General features: G+C 36.0%; 1 protein-coding gene across 1 annotated transcript in view; it reads left to right on the top strand.

The window, feature by feature from the left end:
• Window positions 1-14,651, top strand: part of LOC120522885 (H(+)/Cl(-) exchange transporter 4) — a 48,353-nt gene extending 33,702 nt beyond the window's left edge. Inside the window, exons 10-12 of the mRNA XM_039743643.1 lie at window positions 3,375-3,773; window positions 10,545-10,761; window positions 13,511-14,651. Of these exons, the coding sequence (XP_039599577.1) occupies window positions 3,375-3,773; window positions 10,545-10,761; window positions 13,511-13,601 (707 nt within the window). The 3' untranslated portion in view covers window positions 13,602-14,651. The remainder of the gene's footprint in view (window positions 1-3,374; window positions 3,774-10,544; window positions 10,762-13,510) is intronic.
• Window positions 14,652-15,198: the final 547 nt, after the last annotated feature.

The raw sequence follows: 15,198 nt of genomic DNA, 5'->3' as shown, positions 1-15,198 counted from the left end.
GTACGGAAAGTATTCAGACCCCCTTCAGTTTTTCACTCTTTGTTATATTGCAGCCATTTGCTAAAATCATTTTAAATTAATTTTTTCCCTCATTAATGTACACACAGCACTCCATATTGACAGACAAAAAAAGAATTTTTGAAATTGTTGCAGATTTATTAAAAAAGAAAAACTGAAATATCACATGGTAGTGGCTTCACAACAACTCTGTGACTGTTCTTGAATGGCCCAGCCAGAGCCCTGACTTAAACCCAATTGAGCATCTCTGGAGAGACCTAAAAATGGCTGTCCACCAACGTTTACCATCCAACCTGACAGAACTGGAGAGGATCTGCAAGGAGGAATGGCAGAGGATCCCCAAATCCAGGTGTGAAAAACTTGTTGCATCTTTCCCAAGAAGACTCATGGCTGTATTAGCTCAAAGGGTGCTTCTACTAAATACTGAGCAAAGGGTCTGAATACTTAGGACCATGTGATATTTCAGTTTTCTTTTTTAATAAATCTGCAACAATTTCAAAATTCTTTTTTTGTCTGTCAATATGGGGTGCTGTGTGTACATTAATGAGGGAAAAAATTTATTTAAGTGATTTTAGCAAATGGCTGCAATATAACAAAGATTGAAAAATTGAAGGGGGTCTGAATACTTTCCGTACCCACTGTAAAATGCTTCCTGCATTGGTTCCATATTCTGAGTGAATGAAGGACAATTGGGTTTTTAGTATATTGATGATACCTTGGTTTTACAGGTGTACAAAGCAAGGAATATTAAGATGCACAGCACTGTCACCTTTTTTTTGGATTTTATTAAAATCATAACATTCCATACAAATTTTACAAAACTAGGTTCAAAACAAATCAACCCCACCCATGAGAGAGAGAGAGAGAGAGAGAGCTAGGCCAGCAGAGTAAAACTTTAAACTAGTAAAAAATAATAAATAGATAAATTAATAAATGTGTCACCTTTCTAAGAGGGAACAAGTCAGCAACCAGTTCTGCCTGTTGTTAAATATTGTCTAGGAGAATCCCTGCTTTGTGTGAAACAGTCAACTCAAGAATTATTGACACCCTTTTAAAATGACCAAGATTATTTTATTAAATAGACAGTGCACGTAATTATTCACATATTCTGTGTTTGAGGAAAGTACTCTGACAATAGTTATCACTATTATAAAAGATGTTTTCTAAATAATAGTAATAATAGTATTATTTTCCAGATATGTGGAGATCAAAATTATTTGTATACCTAAATAATATATGTATTTTTAAATTTGACCAAACACAAATTTTCTTAACACACACCATTTTGTTTGGTTTTATTTCTATGAACTGCATTTGCAGCCTTTTCTCTGTTCCTTTCTCCTGAGTTATAAATATAGGGTTACATAAGTACATATAAAATCAAATTATAACTGAAAATAGAGAGAACGTTGTTCACCAACACAGATTTGGTCAACAAGGTCTTTGAAAGGGCTGCATGAAAGAAGTGTTTATCCATAAATTGTAGCTCATGGAATTTACCTTGTGCCATTGGTACTGCATTTGGGATTGTGTTTTTGTCAGATGAGTCCAAACTTCAGGTTTGTGGCAATGCTCATATTGGTGCCCAAAGAGGACTACATATAAGGCAAAGCTTACCCACAGTAAATTATGCTGGTGGATCATTTGTACTTTTTAGGTCTTTTTCTGCTTAGTGCTCCAGGGTTATAATTAATTCTGCAACATATCAGGATATTTCCTGCCAACACCTGGTTACCTTGGCCATAGATACACCTTTCATTAAAACAATGACTCCAAAAATACTTGAAAATCCACACAGAGTGGTTCTGGGAGCTCAATCAGTATTTTGCAATAACCACCTCAGTCTTCAAATCGTTTTGAAAATCTGTGGTCTGACAAGCCTAATACTATCAGGGATCTTGAAATGTTCTGCATTGAGGAGTGGTTCAAGATTCCTGCAAAAGTGTACTTTAGCCTTATGACACTTTATTTTTTAAAACCAAATGTAATTTTCTAAACCTGACGTTCTTCCTTTAAATTACCACTAATCTCTAATCTCAAGCAATCCAATCTACTTTTGTTTATCCTCATCCCAGTAACAATTGCATTTAAATACCTTGTATTTCTAACCTAGTTTTGAATTTGCTCTGAAGTTGCCATTATCAAAATTAATATTGTTCATTGTATACATTTTGTTAGTTCCATGCCTCCTTTCTGCCAGTCCGCCATCATGCTTCCCTATTATTTTTAATTTAGTTTGCCCTTGCACTCTTAACATTTCTTTATTTTCCAAAAAGTAAATGATAGATTCAGCTCTCCAAATTCAGTCCTCTTGCTCCTTGACACCTTAAAGACATGGCAACGGGTGGAAAAGCGTTTCAACCACTATCCTAGGTGATGATCTCTTACTTCACATTTTCTAAGCGAGTTCTTTCAAATAGGTGGAACTCTCTTTCTCCTTTTCCCACTTGGTCATGTCTGGGCATTAACTCTCTAGGCAAGTTACCATGACTATCCATTCCTGTTTATTTTAAATTTTCTCAATAAAAACCTAATCACAAAAATGCTGGACGCAACATTGTTATCCTTTCCAGGGGGACATCACCAATTATTAATCTTGGGTGGGTGGTCTACATGTGTGAAATCTGTTTTGCAGTATTGTCTGTTTTGTGTTTGTAAAATTGTGTTAAATGTATATGGTTTCCCACCATGACAGGGTCCAAAGTATGACACATTTGTATGTGGGGCTTGTTGTTATACATTTGTTTTGTTCAACTTCATAAAGGGTGCAGATATTTATTTATTTTTTTAGTTTAGTTTACTGTTTTCATTTGATTTTGGATGCTAGTATTTGCAGATGTTTTATATCACCAATTAAATATACTGTTTTATTATAGAGTAATGTGCAGAATTTTTCTTTTGTGCCTTCTGACCCAGAAAACAGTGAATTCAAACCATGCCAAAATATTAGTATATAGTCTATAAATGTAAGGTTAGTATGAGCTCTGTGTGTTTGTGTGTATTTCATTTGACAGGTGATTGCCAGGGAGAATTACCAAAGATATACATGGCACCAATAATGCTGCAGTTTGCATGCCATATTATGTTTTGAACAGGAATCCCTTTCTGTCTAGATTTTAGTTTGTGTAGATTTCTTAATGTCTTTCCAGTTTCTTTTGCAGTGCACTAGACGGACTGGCATGATAACTGATGACATTAAACTTGAAATTGGACTGTAACTTTGTCCTCTCTGACTGATTTTTCACAGTCAGTCCCTTCCTTTTCACTTTTGAAATATACTGTATAAAATGTACAAATGAATGATTAATGACATTTTTCTCTTTTAAGGTTAAAACTTTTTTTCCCCCTTCTCATAGGTGGAGTAACACGAATGACCGTATCTCTTGTGGTGATAATGTTTGAATTAACTGGAGGCTTGGAGTACATTGTGCCACTTATGGCTGCTGCTGTCACAAGCAAGTGGGTTGCAGATGCCTTTGGAAAAGAAGGCATCTATGAATCACACATTAAGCTTAATGGTTACCCATTCCTTGATGTGAAAGATGAGTTTACACACAGAACTCTTGCCACAGATGTGATGCGTCCACGGCGTAATGAACCTCCACTAGCCATTTTAACACAAGACAGTACAACAGTGGAAGATGTGGAAACCCTCATCAAAGACACCGACTATAATGGCTTTCCTGTTGTTGTCTCTAGGGAGTCAGAGAGACTCATTGGTTTTGTTCAGAGGAGAGATCTAATATTAGCTATAAGTAAGCACTTTCAATCTGTTTACTATTTTATTATCTACTATGCTATAGAATAAATTTAAGTTTACTTTCTAAATGATCTCTATATTAATTTTCTTCTATCCTCGGAACTTTGATATCCTATATGGCAATTTTTTGTTGAATTACAAATGTGTGCAGCCCTATACTGTGTTTTAAATAAGCTTAATTTAGAATGTTGTAGTTAGCCCTATCTTAGCAATATAGAAAACATAATGCTGTAGTATAAATGTCTATCTCATCAAACCCCATTCATCTGTGTTGTTGATGGGCCATGGAACAGGCAATAGGTATTTTTCCTCCATGTGTTTATACACTGCATCCGGAAAGTATTCACAGTGCATCACTTTTTCCACATTTTGTTATGTTACAACCTTATTCCAAAATGGATTAAATTCATTTTTTTCCTCAGAATTCTACATACAACACCCCATAATGACAACGTGAAAAAGGTTTACTTGAGGTTTTTGCAAATTTATTAAAAACTAGCCATGTGCGCCCAACTACGTTGTGCGTGTTTAAAGTTGTCTGTGAAGGGCTCCCTGTTTAACACTAGAATTACCAGAGCCTACGAAAAAACTCGTAATTCCGTCCCACCTTAAATCGCTTCTTAAAATCGTTCACAACTCTCCACCAGCGTCTTTTGTCATCTAAATGTGCTGATAAAAATCAGGCTGCAAGCAGCTGGCTATTCCATCCCCCCAACGACTTAGAACGTGCACAAACTTCTCCCAGCTCATGCCTTGATTGATTATCTGGGAGTGAAGTGCAGTTTTAGAGTGGAAATAATAGATCTTTATTTGGAATACACGCATTTCACATGTGTTCCGTTTCTACAGTAATCCGTGTAAACACATTTTTAAAACAGAAACGTTTTTCATATTGTAGTAGTAAATGACAAAATGTAAGCATAAACTATATAATGTATGAAGCCTGTAGTCCAAATATCAAACACTTTCACAAAAGGTACACATATAACAGAACAAGTATGCTTTTATTCAAAAATATAACTGCAGAAAAAAGCCACCTTAGCATGCCATATTGACACTTACGTACTGCAGCTGACACAGTAGCATAATGGTATCAGCCATTGACTAGTATCCAAAAGCTCATGAGTTTGATTCCACATGGCTCAGTTTTGAGAAGTAAACTGCTCTTATTCTTACTATTTTAGAATAAAAACATGCATTTGATTTCAGTGTGTAACAGCCAGTTATTTATGATACTTGTAAAGGTTAGTTTTTTTTTTTATTCACTTTTCATTCTCAGTCTCAGTCGTGTTCAGGATCCTTCCCTATCCCCCATCTGAAAATGCTGTTTTCACATAAAGATGCGTGTGGCTCTGCAGCGTACTTGAGACTGCATTCTCATACCAATGCTTGCGAACTGAAGTGCCTGCGTGCACTTTTCGTGGCATTACACGTTTATTTTTTTTAGCATGCCCGTGTCGCTCAAACACAGGAACATATGTTGGTGTACAAGAATAAAAACCAAGTGCACTTTTATTCTAGACTATAAGTGAAGAAAAAATAAAGCAAGTTACAGTAGGCGGTTGATACGACAGCTTGTGTGGTGCAATGCTAAGAACTGCTGATTTCGATCCGTGCTATATAAAATCATCACATTCAAATATTAACAATTTCCACACACCTTCCTACATTCACGACATGTGTACTTGTTGCAGTGTACACATCTCTCTGGGCTATGGTTCCTATTACACTGAATGAGCACCTGACATTGTACTTTCTTCCCTATATAAATAACATTCGAGTATAGCACGTCTCCAAATAAATCACATTTGAGTTATAGCACGTCTTTATGTGAAAACAGCTTTGTCAGATTGGGTGGGGAATCGTGAACGCGACTGAGAGAATGGAACTGAATAAAAAAAAAGACTGAAATCAAATGTATGTTTTATTCTAAAATAGTTAAGTACATGCAATAATATTGGAAAGCGAACAGCGTCAGATCGGGCATATTCAAACCGATCTGGCGCTGTTCGCTTTCAAATAATATTGCATTAGTGCGATGATGTTTTTACATATATTGTCTCTTTCATTCATCTTGCGGTTTGTAATCAGTGACCCCGCGTGTTTTTTCCCCGATCTTGCCAGTTCGCACATGTTGCTGTATGGTGCTGTTTCTTTTGTACTCCAGGACATGCAGAGGACAGAAAAGTACAGAGCAGTAAGTTCAGCGCTATATGCAATCAGACAGACAAACAGGCAGAGAAGGCACTAGATATATATAAATAAACAGGGAAGGCACTGTATAATAGATATATAAAAACAGCTAAGGGGATAGATATATAGATAGGTAGGAAGGAAAGGCACTATATGATAGGCAGACAGGGAAGCTCCTATATAATAATAAAATTACTGTTATTACTATGTAGATAGACAGGGGAGTTCAGCGTCGGCGTGTATTCAAACCTGATCTGACGCTGTTCGTTTTCAAATAATATTGCATGTACTTAACTATTTTAGAATAAAAACATACATTTGATTTCAGTCATTTTTTTTTATTCAGTTCCATTCTCTCAGTCGCGTTCACGATTCCCCCCCCAATCTGACAATGCTGTTTTCACATAAAGGCTATATAACTCAAATGTGATTTATTTGGAGCGCGCTATACTCGAATGTGATTTATTTGGAGACGCCTTATACTCGAATGTGATTTATTTGGAGACGCGCTATACTCGAATGTTATTTATATAGGGAAGAAAGTACAATGTCAGGTGCTCATTCAGTGTAATAGGAACCATAGCCCAGAGAGATGTGTACACTGCAACAAGTACACATGTCGTGAATGTAGGAAGGGTGTGTGGAAATTGTTAATATTTGAATGTGATGATTTTATATAGCATGGATCGGAAATCAGCAGTTCTTAGCATTGTACCACGCAAGCTGTCGTATCAACCGCCTACTGTAACTTGCTTTATTTTTCTTCACTTATAGTCTAGAATAAAAGTGCACTTGGTTTTTATTCTTGTACACCAACATATGTTCCTGTGTTTGAGCAACACGGGCATGCTAAAAAAAATAGACGTGTAATGCCACGAAAAGTGCACGCAGGCACTTCAGTTCGCAAGCATTGGTACGAGAATGCAGTCACAAGTACGCTGCAGAGCTACAGCGCATCTTTATGTGAAAACAGCATTCTCAGATGGGGGTAGGGAAGGATCCTGAACACGACTGAGACTGAGAATGAAAAGTGAATAAAAAAAAAACTAACCTTTACAAGTATCATAAATTACTGGCTGTTACACACTGAAATCAAATGCATGTTTTTATTCTAAAATAGTAAGAATAAGAGCAGTTTACTTCTCAAAACTGAGCCATGTGGGATCGAACTCATGAGCTTTTGGATACCAGTAAGCGGCTGATACCATTATGCTACTGTGGCAGCTGCAGTAAATGCGTGTCAATATGGCATGCTAAGGTGGGTTTTTCTGCAGTTATTTTTTGAATAACAGCATACTTGTTCTGTTATATGTGTACCTTTTGTGAAAGTGTTTGATATTTGGACTTCAGGCTTCATACATTATATAGTTTATGCTTACATTTTGTCATTTACTACTACAATATGAAAACGTTTCTGTTTTAAAATGTGTTTACACGGATTACTGTAGAAACGGAACACACGTGAAATGCGTGTATTCCAAATAACGATCTATTATTTCCACTCTAAAACTCCACTTCACTCCTAGATAATCAATCAAGGCATGAGCTGGGAGAAGTTTGTGCACGTTCTAAGTCGTTGGGGGGATGGAATAGCCGGCTGCTTGCAGCCTGATTTTTATCAGCACATTTAGATGACAAAAGACGCTGGTGGAGAGCTGTGAACGATTTTAAGAAGCGATTTAAGGTGGGACGGAATTACGAGTTTTTTCGTAGGCTCTGGTAATTCTAGTGTTAAATGCGGCTACCAATCATGAACTGGGCCCTTCCTCGCACAGCATTATGATTTTTTGTAGGGAAACAAAATTACAAAAGAAAACCCTTGGATATTGATTCGATAGGAATGGCCTACTCGGAATCCCTGTCCGAATCGTAATTATGTGATGGTGTAGGAGCATTTCTGCTTCTGTCTGTTCACAGTCCGTCTCGTTTTCACGACGCTGTCGTTTCCTCTCACGATCTCTTCTCACCCTTTCTCCAATCTCGCAGGTTGCTTTGTGGCAATCCAAAGAGTAAGGCAATATATATGGAGCAATGGTTATAAAAGGGATACACATAGGTATCCAGGTTTTTTATAGTATAAATAGGGATCTTTTCACTGACATGTGAGTAAGCCACGGTACAACTGTGAGGCACGCAGCACTCACCGGCTACAACGTAACAATAATAATTTCCGGAACGTGCTGTTACGTTGTCATTCATTTTACCCACTGTCTTTCTTTCATTCATATGTTACGTAGGCACGTACCTTTTATCTTCGGCAATCTCATTCTCTAACCAGGCCTCAGGAGCTAACCAGCGTAACACTGTCTACCACCCCTTTTGTTATTCCGGCACATTGTTGACATCCGTGAGTAACAAATGAAGATTATATATGGAGATAAAAAACTGAGAAATAACATGTACATAAGTATTCACAGCCTTTGCTCAATACTTTGTCGATGCACCTTTGGCAGCAATTACAGCCTCAAGTCTTTTTGAATATGGTGCCACAAGCTTGGCACACCTATCCTTGGCCAGTTTCACCCATTCCTCTTTGCAGCACCTCTCAAGCCCCATCAGGTTAGATGGGAAGTGTCAGTGCACAGCCATTTTAAAATCTCTCCAGAGATGTTCAATCGGATTCAAGTCTGGGCTCTGGCTGGGCCACTCAAGAAAATTTACAGAGTTGTCCTGAAGCCACTCCTTTGATATCTTAGCTGTGTGCTTAGGGTCGTTGTCCTGCTGAAAGATGAACCTTCGCCCCAGTCTGAGGTCAAGAGCGCTCTGGAGCAGGTTTTCATCCAGAATGTCTCTGTACATTGCTGCAGTTATCTTTCCCTTTATCCTGACTAGTCTCCCAGTTCCTGCCGCTGAAAAACCTTCCCACAGCATGATGCTGCTAACACCATGCTTCACTGTAAGGATGGTATTGGCCTGATGATGAGTGGTGCCTGGTTTCCTCCAAATGTGACGCGTGGCATTCATACTAAAGAGTTCAATCTTCGTCTTATCAGATCAGAGAATTTTGTTTCTCATAGTCTGAGAGTCCTTCAGGTGCCTTTTGGCAAACTCCAGGTGGGCTGCCATGTGCATTTTACTAAGGAATGGCTTGTGTCTGGCCACTCTACCATACAGGCCTAATTGGTGGATTGCTGCAGAGATGGTTGTCCTTCTGGAAGGTTCTCCTCTCTCCACAGAGGACCTCTGGAGCTCTGACAGAGTGACCATCGGGTTCTTGGTCACCTCCCTGACTAAGGCCCTTCTCCCCCGATCGCTCAGTTTAGATGGCCAGCCAGCTCTAGGAAGAGTCCTTGTGGTTTCAAACTTCTTCCACTTATGGATGATTGAGGCCACTGTGCTCATTGGGACCTTCAAAGCAGCAGAAAGTTTTCTGTAACCTTCCCCAGATTTGTGCCTCGAGACAATCCTGTCTCGGAGGTTTATAGACAATTCCTTTGACTTCATGCTTGGTTTGTGCTCTTGACATGAACTGTCAACTGTGGGACCTTATATAGACAGGTGTGTGCCTTTTCCAAATCATGTCCAATCAACTGAATTTACTCCAATTAATCTGCATAAACATCTCAAGGATGATCAGGGGAAACAGGATGCACCCGAGCTCAATTTTGAGCTTCATGGCAAAGGCTGTGAATACTTATGTACATGTGCTTTCTCAATTTTTTTATTTTTAATAAATTTGCAAAAATCACAAGTAAACTTTTTTCACGTTGTCATTATGGGGTGTTGTGTGTAGAATTCTGAGGGAAAAAATGAATTTAATCCATTTTGGAATAAGGCTGTAACATAACATAATGTGGAAAAAGTGATGCGCTGTGAATACTTTCCGGATGCACTGTACATACTTATAAATGTATTAATAGTTGTAATTCTGTTGACTTACAGGCGATCAACCAGCTGGACTTGTAATTGTTTTCATGATTCTTGGAGCTTGTTATAATAAGATAATAATTTCCATGTTCTTCATTTGTTTTATTGGGTTTCCCTCATGAGTTCTGATGTCCTATTACTGTCCAACATTATATCTTTACATTTTAGCTATTGATGATTCAGTTTGGAAAAGTGTCCTCTGTAAGAGGGTGTTTTTCCCATTTGTGTTGACTTGTTTATTTGCAGGATCAGGATTTGTGAACCATGGCCTAAAGCGTGACAGAAGTGGTTTTGGAAAACTTACACATTTTTCCCTTCATTCAAAAATGCTGCCTGTTCTGTGAACTGTGATGTTTTTCATATTTTCAGTATCTTTTGTCTCATGTAGCTTGAATTTAAATTTCATCACACATAACTGCCTAATCAGATTTTTTTTTCTTGTAGTTCTTTCAGGCTGAAAGTTTAAAAGATACAAAAATACAATATACACTGTAAAGGTTATATTTAGTTACTTAAATATATTTGACCATTGTTTTCAAAATTTGTGTTAGTTTTACATTATACTAATAATATACTACACTGTTTGAACAGTTTATGTTTTGTAAAGCACATTTTGTATCCCTGATATTAAATAATTTTAAGTCTAAGGAAGAACAGTTGTCAGTCAAGTAATCATAATTTGTTTTTTTTTTTTATATATATTTAGAAAATGCCAGACAGAAACAAGAGGGTGTAGTGAGCAACTCTGTGGTTTATTTCATTGAAGATGTGCCACAGTTACCAGCCAGTAGTCCCCAACCTCTCAAGCTTCGCCGAATTCTTAATCTCAGTCCCTTCACTGTTACAGATCATACTCCAATGGAAACTGTGGTGGACATTTTTAGAAAGCTGGGACTACGACAGTGCCTTGTCACTCGCAGCGGGTATTTTACTTTTTTTTTTTCTTTTCATTCTATACATTTTTATACATTAATCGTCTTTGTGCAAATGATTTTCTAACAGTACGTCATTTGTTTTTTTAATTTACAGACTTGATTTTATAATAAGTTGCTATTATATGGTACACAAAATAATAGAACGTAATTATATTTGTATTAAAATTCCAAAGTATATAATAAATGCACATGAAGTAACAACATAGTGTACAAAAGATACAGTCCAGTTACAATATTGAGCATATTTAGTTGACTAAGTTGTCAAAGACCAGCAGTTCAGAGAGGACAATTATAAAAAAAAAATTTCACCCCTGCTCACTTTTGCATTTGACGATTTGAAAATAATGCATATCAATTTTTACAATACTCTTGATAACTTTAAGAAATTCAAAAAAAAAAATTAACATTTCCCCATTTCTGGGTCTATCTATATATATATATATATATATATATATATATATATATATATATATATATATATATATATATATATATTGCCTAGGTTTATTCACTCTCAGTAAGGTTAGTGCTTTAATACTTACTCTCAATATAAATGTTTTTTCCCTTTCAGTTACAGTTTTAAAGTAAGAACATTTTAAGTTTTCAACATCATAAATTGGGGTTTTCACTTTTTGTGAGTCTTAACTCTACATGTAAAGATTCCAAATGCTTATATTATGTTTTCCGTAACAGTTTGAAATGTCAGTCTGTCTGGTGAGGCAAGGAAACAGCTAAAAAGTACTGTGTACCACTTGTAAAATCACTGGTTAAACTTTTAGATTAATTATTTTTTTAGTATAAAGCCATTAAGAGTTTTTCTGACCTGTAATTCCCGCCTCCCCACCCTCAGTTTCACTCTCCTTCTTTCCAACACATAGCACAAGAGATGCTGTCACTGTAGAGCAGATATATCAGATTTCATAAAAGTAATTACTACAGGTTATAAAATACATAAACTTAACATCTTGACTTTGTCTTCTGCAATAATTTGATGAAAAGTCTTAAGTGTCTTTTTGTTAAATTGGTTGGGCTGTAGGGAATGATGACTGTAGTTTTCCTTAGGCTGTCTGATTTTAATAATGATTTGTTTGTATGAACTTCAAATTATATAAAATTGACATTGTTAATGGCAATAAAATAATTGCCTGTGTATTTATATTGTGCTTCTCAGATTTATCCTGTAGAAAATTGTCATTTTTCTTAGACTTCATGGTAGTATGCACAACATGCCACTAAAGGTTTTCATGTGCTATGATTATCATAAACATTTCAAATTTCCTAGACTTTTCACATTTTCATCCATGCCATAAAGTCCATATGCTTGACAGTATTGCATAAAGGCACCACATACAAACAATTGTCAAATTGACTACCCTATATTTGATATACAGTACTTGAAAGCAATACCTTGATAGTAAAGCTGTAGCGCTATGTACTGTATGTTCCTTCAAAGGTGGGTTTGCATTCCTTTGTGTCTAACAGCTTTGATGCTCAGTAAGTTCTATGATACCTTTGGACAAGACCATAAAAATTGTTTAAAGCTTAAGGTATTTCCATTTTATAGATCATACTGTATATTTTCATCCATCCATTATCCAACCCGCTATATCCTAACTTACAGGGTCACAGGCGTCTGCAAGAGCCAATCCCAGCCAACACAGTGCGCAAGGCAGGAAACAAACCCCGGGCAGGGCACACACACACACCAGGAACAATTTAGAATCGCCAGTGCACCTAACCTGCATGTCTTTGGACTGTGGGAGGAAACTGGAGGAACCGGAGGAAACCCATGAAGACACTGAGAGAACTTGCAAACTTTTATATTTTCAGACTTCTAAATTATGTGTTATGTCAATAATACATTTTATGAAAATTTAATAGTATGACAATTGTAGTTTATTGAATAACTTAACCTGCATCACTTAATCAGACAATTTTGATAACTTTCCTTATGACCCTGAACTGGATATGAGAGTTAAAGGAATACTCAACGTAAAAATGATATATTTTTAAAATATTTCTCACCCCATGTGTTTTGTAGGAATGATTTGAAAATTTAAATCTCATGACTGAGTTAGTTGTGAAAAGGCAATCTATGTTGACTAATGCTTGACAACAGAGAACAATTTCAAAGCGCCCCACCCCCCCAAAAAAAAAAACTTGTGTTACTCATAATGCATACTCCACATGTCAGGTATCCAGTTGTAAGCTAGCAAAATGAAAAGTGCATGCATTTTTTGCTCAAATATTGCTAAATGCTTCTGGACAAATCAGTGCAGGGTATAAACAGGAAATTAATTTAATTATAGATCCACCTACTCCTTATTCATTGGCCAAGATTCCGGTATTCAATTAATGGTGTTTTTCTGCTTGAATTGCATTTTTTGTGTATGCCTTGTGTTGATTGTTAATATATAAAAAATAATTATTTTTCCCTTTTAATGAATGGATAATAACTAATGGTTATTAAGAGGAAACGCATGCTGTGGGCACAGTGGTTTTCAACTGCAATATAGCCTTATGTTTTGGAATTCTTAAGTCATGAAACACTTTTACCCAATAAAGCAACTTTTGTTTTTTTGTTATAATGTTGGTTTAAAATGACATTAAAACAGGTTGTGACTATGCCTTTTAAAAATGATGGTACTAGGTTTCTGCTTGTGTATCTGGGACTGACAAAACAACTGTCACAATTTCTTGTTACATATATATAATTTTTTTTTCTTTTCCTTTTTAGGCGCCTTTTGGGTATCATAACTAAAAAGGATGTTCTCAGACATATGGCCCAGATGGCAAATCAAGACCCTGAATCTATCATGTTCAATTAACAGTAATAGTACAACCAGGGAGTTCTTAACTTCTTAGCGGGATATATGATCCTTGCTAATGTGAGTAGCCATGCTAAGCTGTGAAAGTAAAGTGTTTGGCTATGACAAGGACTGGACAGCTGACATAAACTTGGAACATTTGAAAGGAGGTGTTCGTGATTGTCTTATGCCATGCCAGACTGTGTACATTATAAGCATGATTTGCCAAGAAAGTTTGAATTTTATTTTAGACTTGTCTTGGAAAATTAGATCCGTTCCTAACCTCTGACCTGTTCAAGTTCTAGCTTTTGATGGGGGTCTGTTTTGCCCAGACTCTAATCATGATGGAAGCTCTTCATTTATTGTTCCTAAAATACTATTGTAAAGACCAACAGAAAATATACTTATGGTACCTTAGTATTTCTATTGCACTTTTATTAATATCAGCCTTTTCCTTCTTCACTTCTATATTGTACATCCATCAGAACCATGAAGAAGGAAGTAATGATCATTCATCATCCTCGCAAACCAGTATGGCTGTGTCTCTTTTGGCAATGTTCAGGCCTTTGGCTTGTGTTCCTCTAAACCTCATGTTATAATTGTAATGTGAAATGTTCCTTATAAAACATATCCTTCCTTATCAGACACCTTTTTCCATCCTAAATATCAAACCTCATCTGCAGTCTTTTGCTTTGTATGTTTATTTTATTTTTTTGGATAAGAGCAAATGGAGGCATAATAGTCTGATGTATTAAAGTAATTTATTTTAGAAAACTTTATTATCTTTGTGCCATTATCACTGATTGATTAACTGCAGTAGATACTTAATCTGTTAAAATTCCATTTGCTTTTACTCATGGTTTTCTGATAGTTATGCTGTATGTAAACTGTGCAGAGCTTAGTAGCAACACATACTCCCCACACATGGTCTTTGCTGCAAAGACTTCCAATCATGAATTGCACTATGCAATTACCTTAGCTTTTAACAGCTGCATTTTTTTCTCTTCTGTAACATAAATTGATCTGAAATTTCCCATTCCCTTTGTATTAAAATTTATGAATCCAAAAAAATGCGGTAGATTCCAGTATCAAGAACTATAAACAGTGACATTGTTTTTCAGAAACAAAGAAGTAGGTCATAAGCAATTATGGGAGACCATACATCTCTCAAAATCTATTATCTAATAGCTTATTGGAAACATCATCGTACATTAGTTAACCATTATTTAAAATGAAAAATTGGTGGGAGATTTAGTGGACTGGTGGCATCTTAAGGGTTGGTACCCATTTTTTCCTCTTTTTCCACTGTATTTACTTCTAGATTAATTGGCCAGGCATGGCAGAAAATGAATGAATGAATGAATTGTGTATATAAATACTCTAAAATTTTTGGAGATTCATAACATAAGCACCACTATTCAGCATTTCATAAAACCTAACAAAGGGAGATTATATTTCAGTAATATTTGCAGCACTTCTTATTGTATTAGTAGTGATCATATCCTTAATATGTGTTAAATCTTGTTTATTTATTTTATATTTCAAGAATTTTATTTTAAAATACTAGACATTTTTTACAATGAAAAATCATTGCACATTAATTCATTATGTTAAATTT

Source organism: Polypterus senegalus, chromosome 2 (assembly GCF_016835505.1).
Source record: "Polypterus senegalus isolate Bchr_013 chromosome 2, ASM1683550v1, whole genome shotgun sequence".
NCBI classification, from domain to species: Eukaryota; Metazoa; Chordata; class Cladistia; order Polypteriformes; family Polypteridae; genus Polypterus; species Polypterus senegalus.
This window is presented reverse-complemented; position numbering and strand designations above follow the sequence as displayed.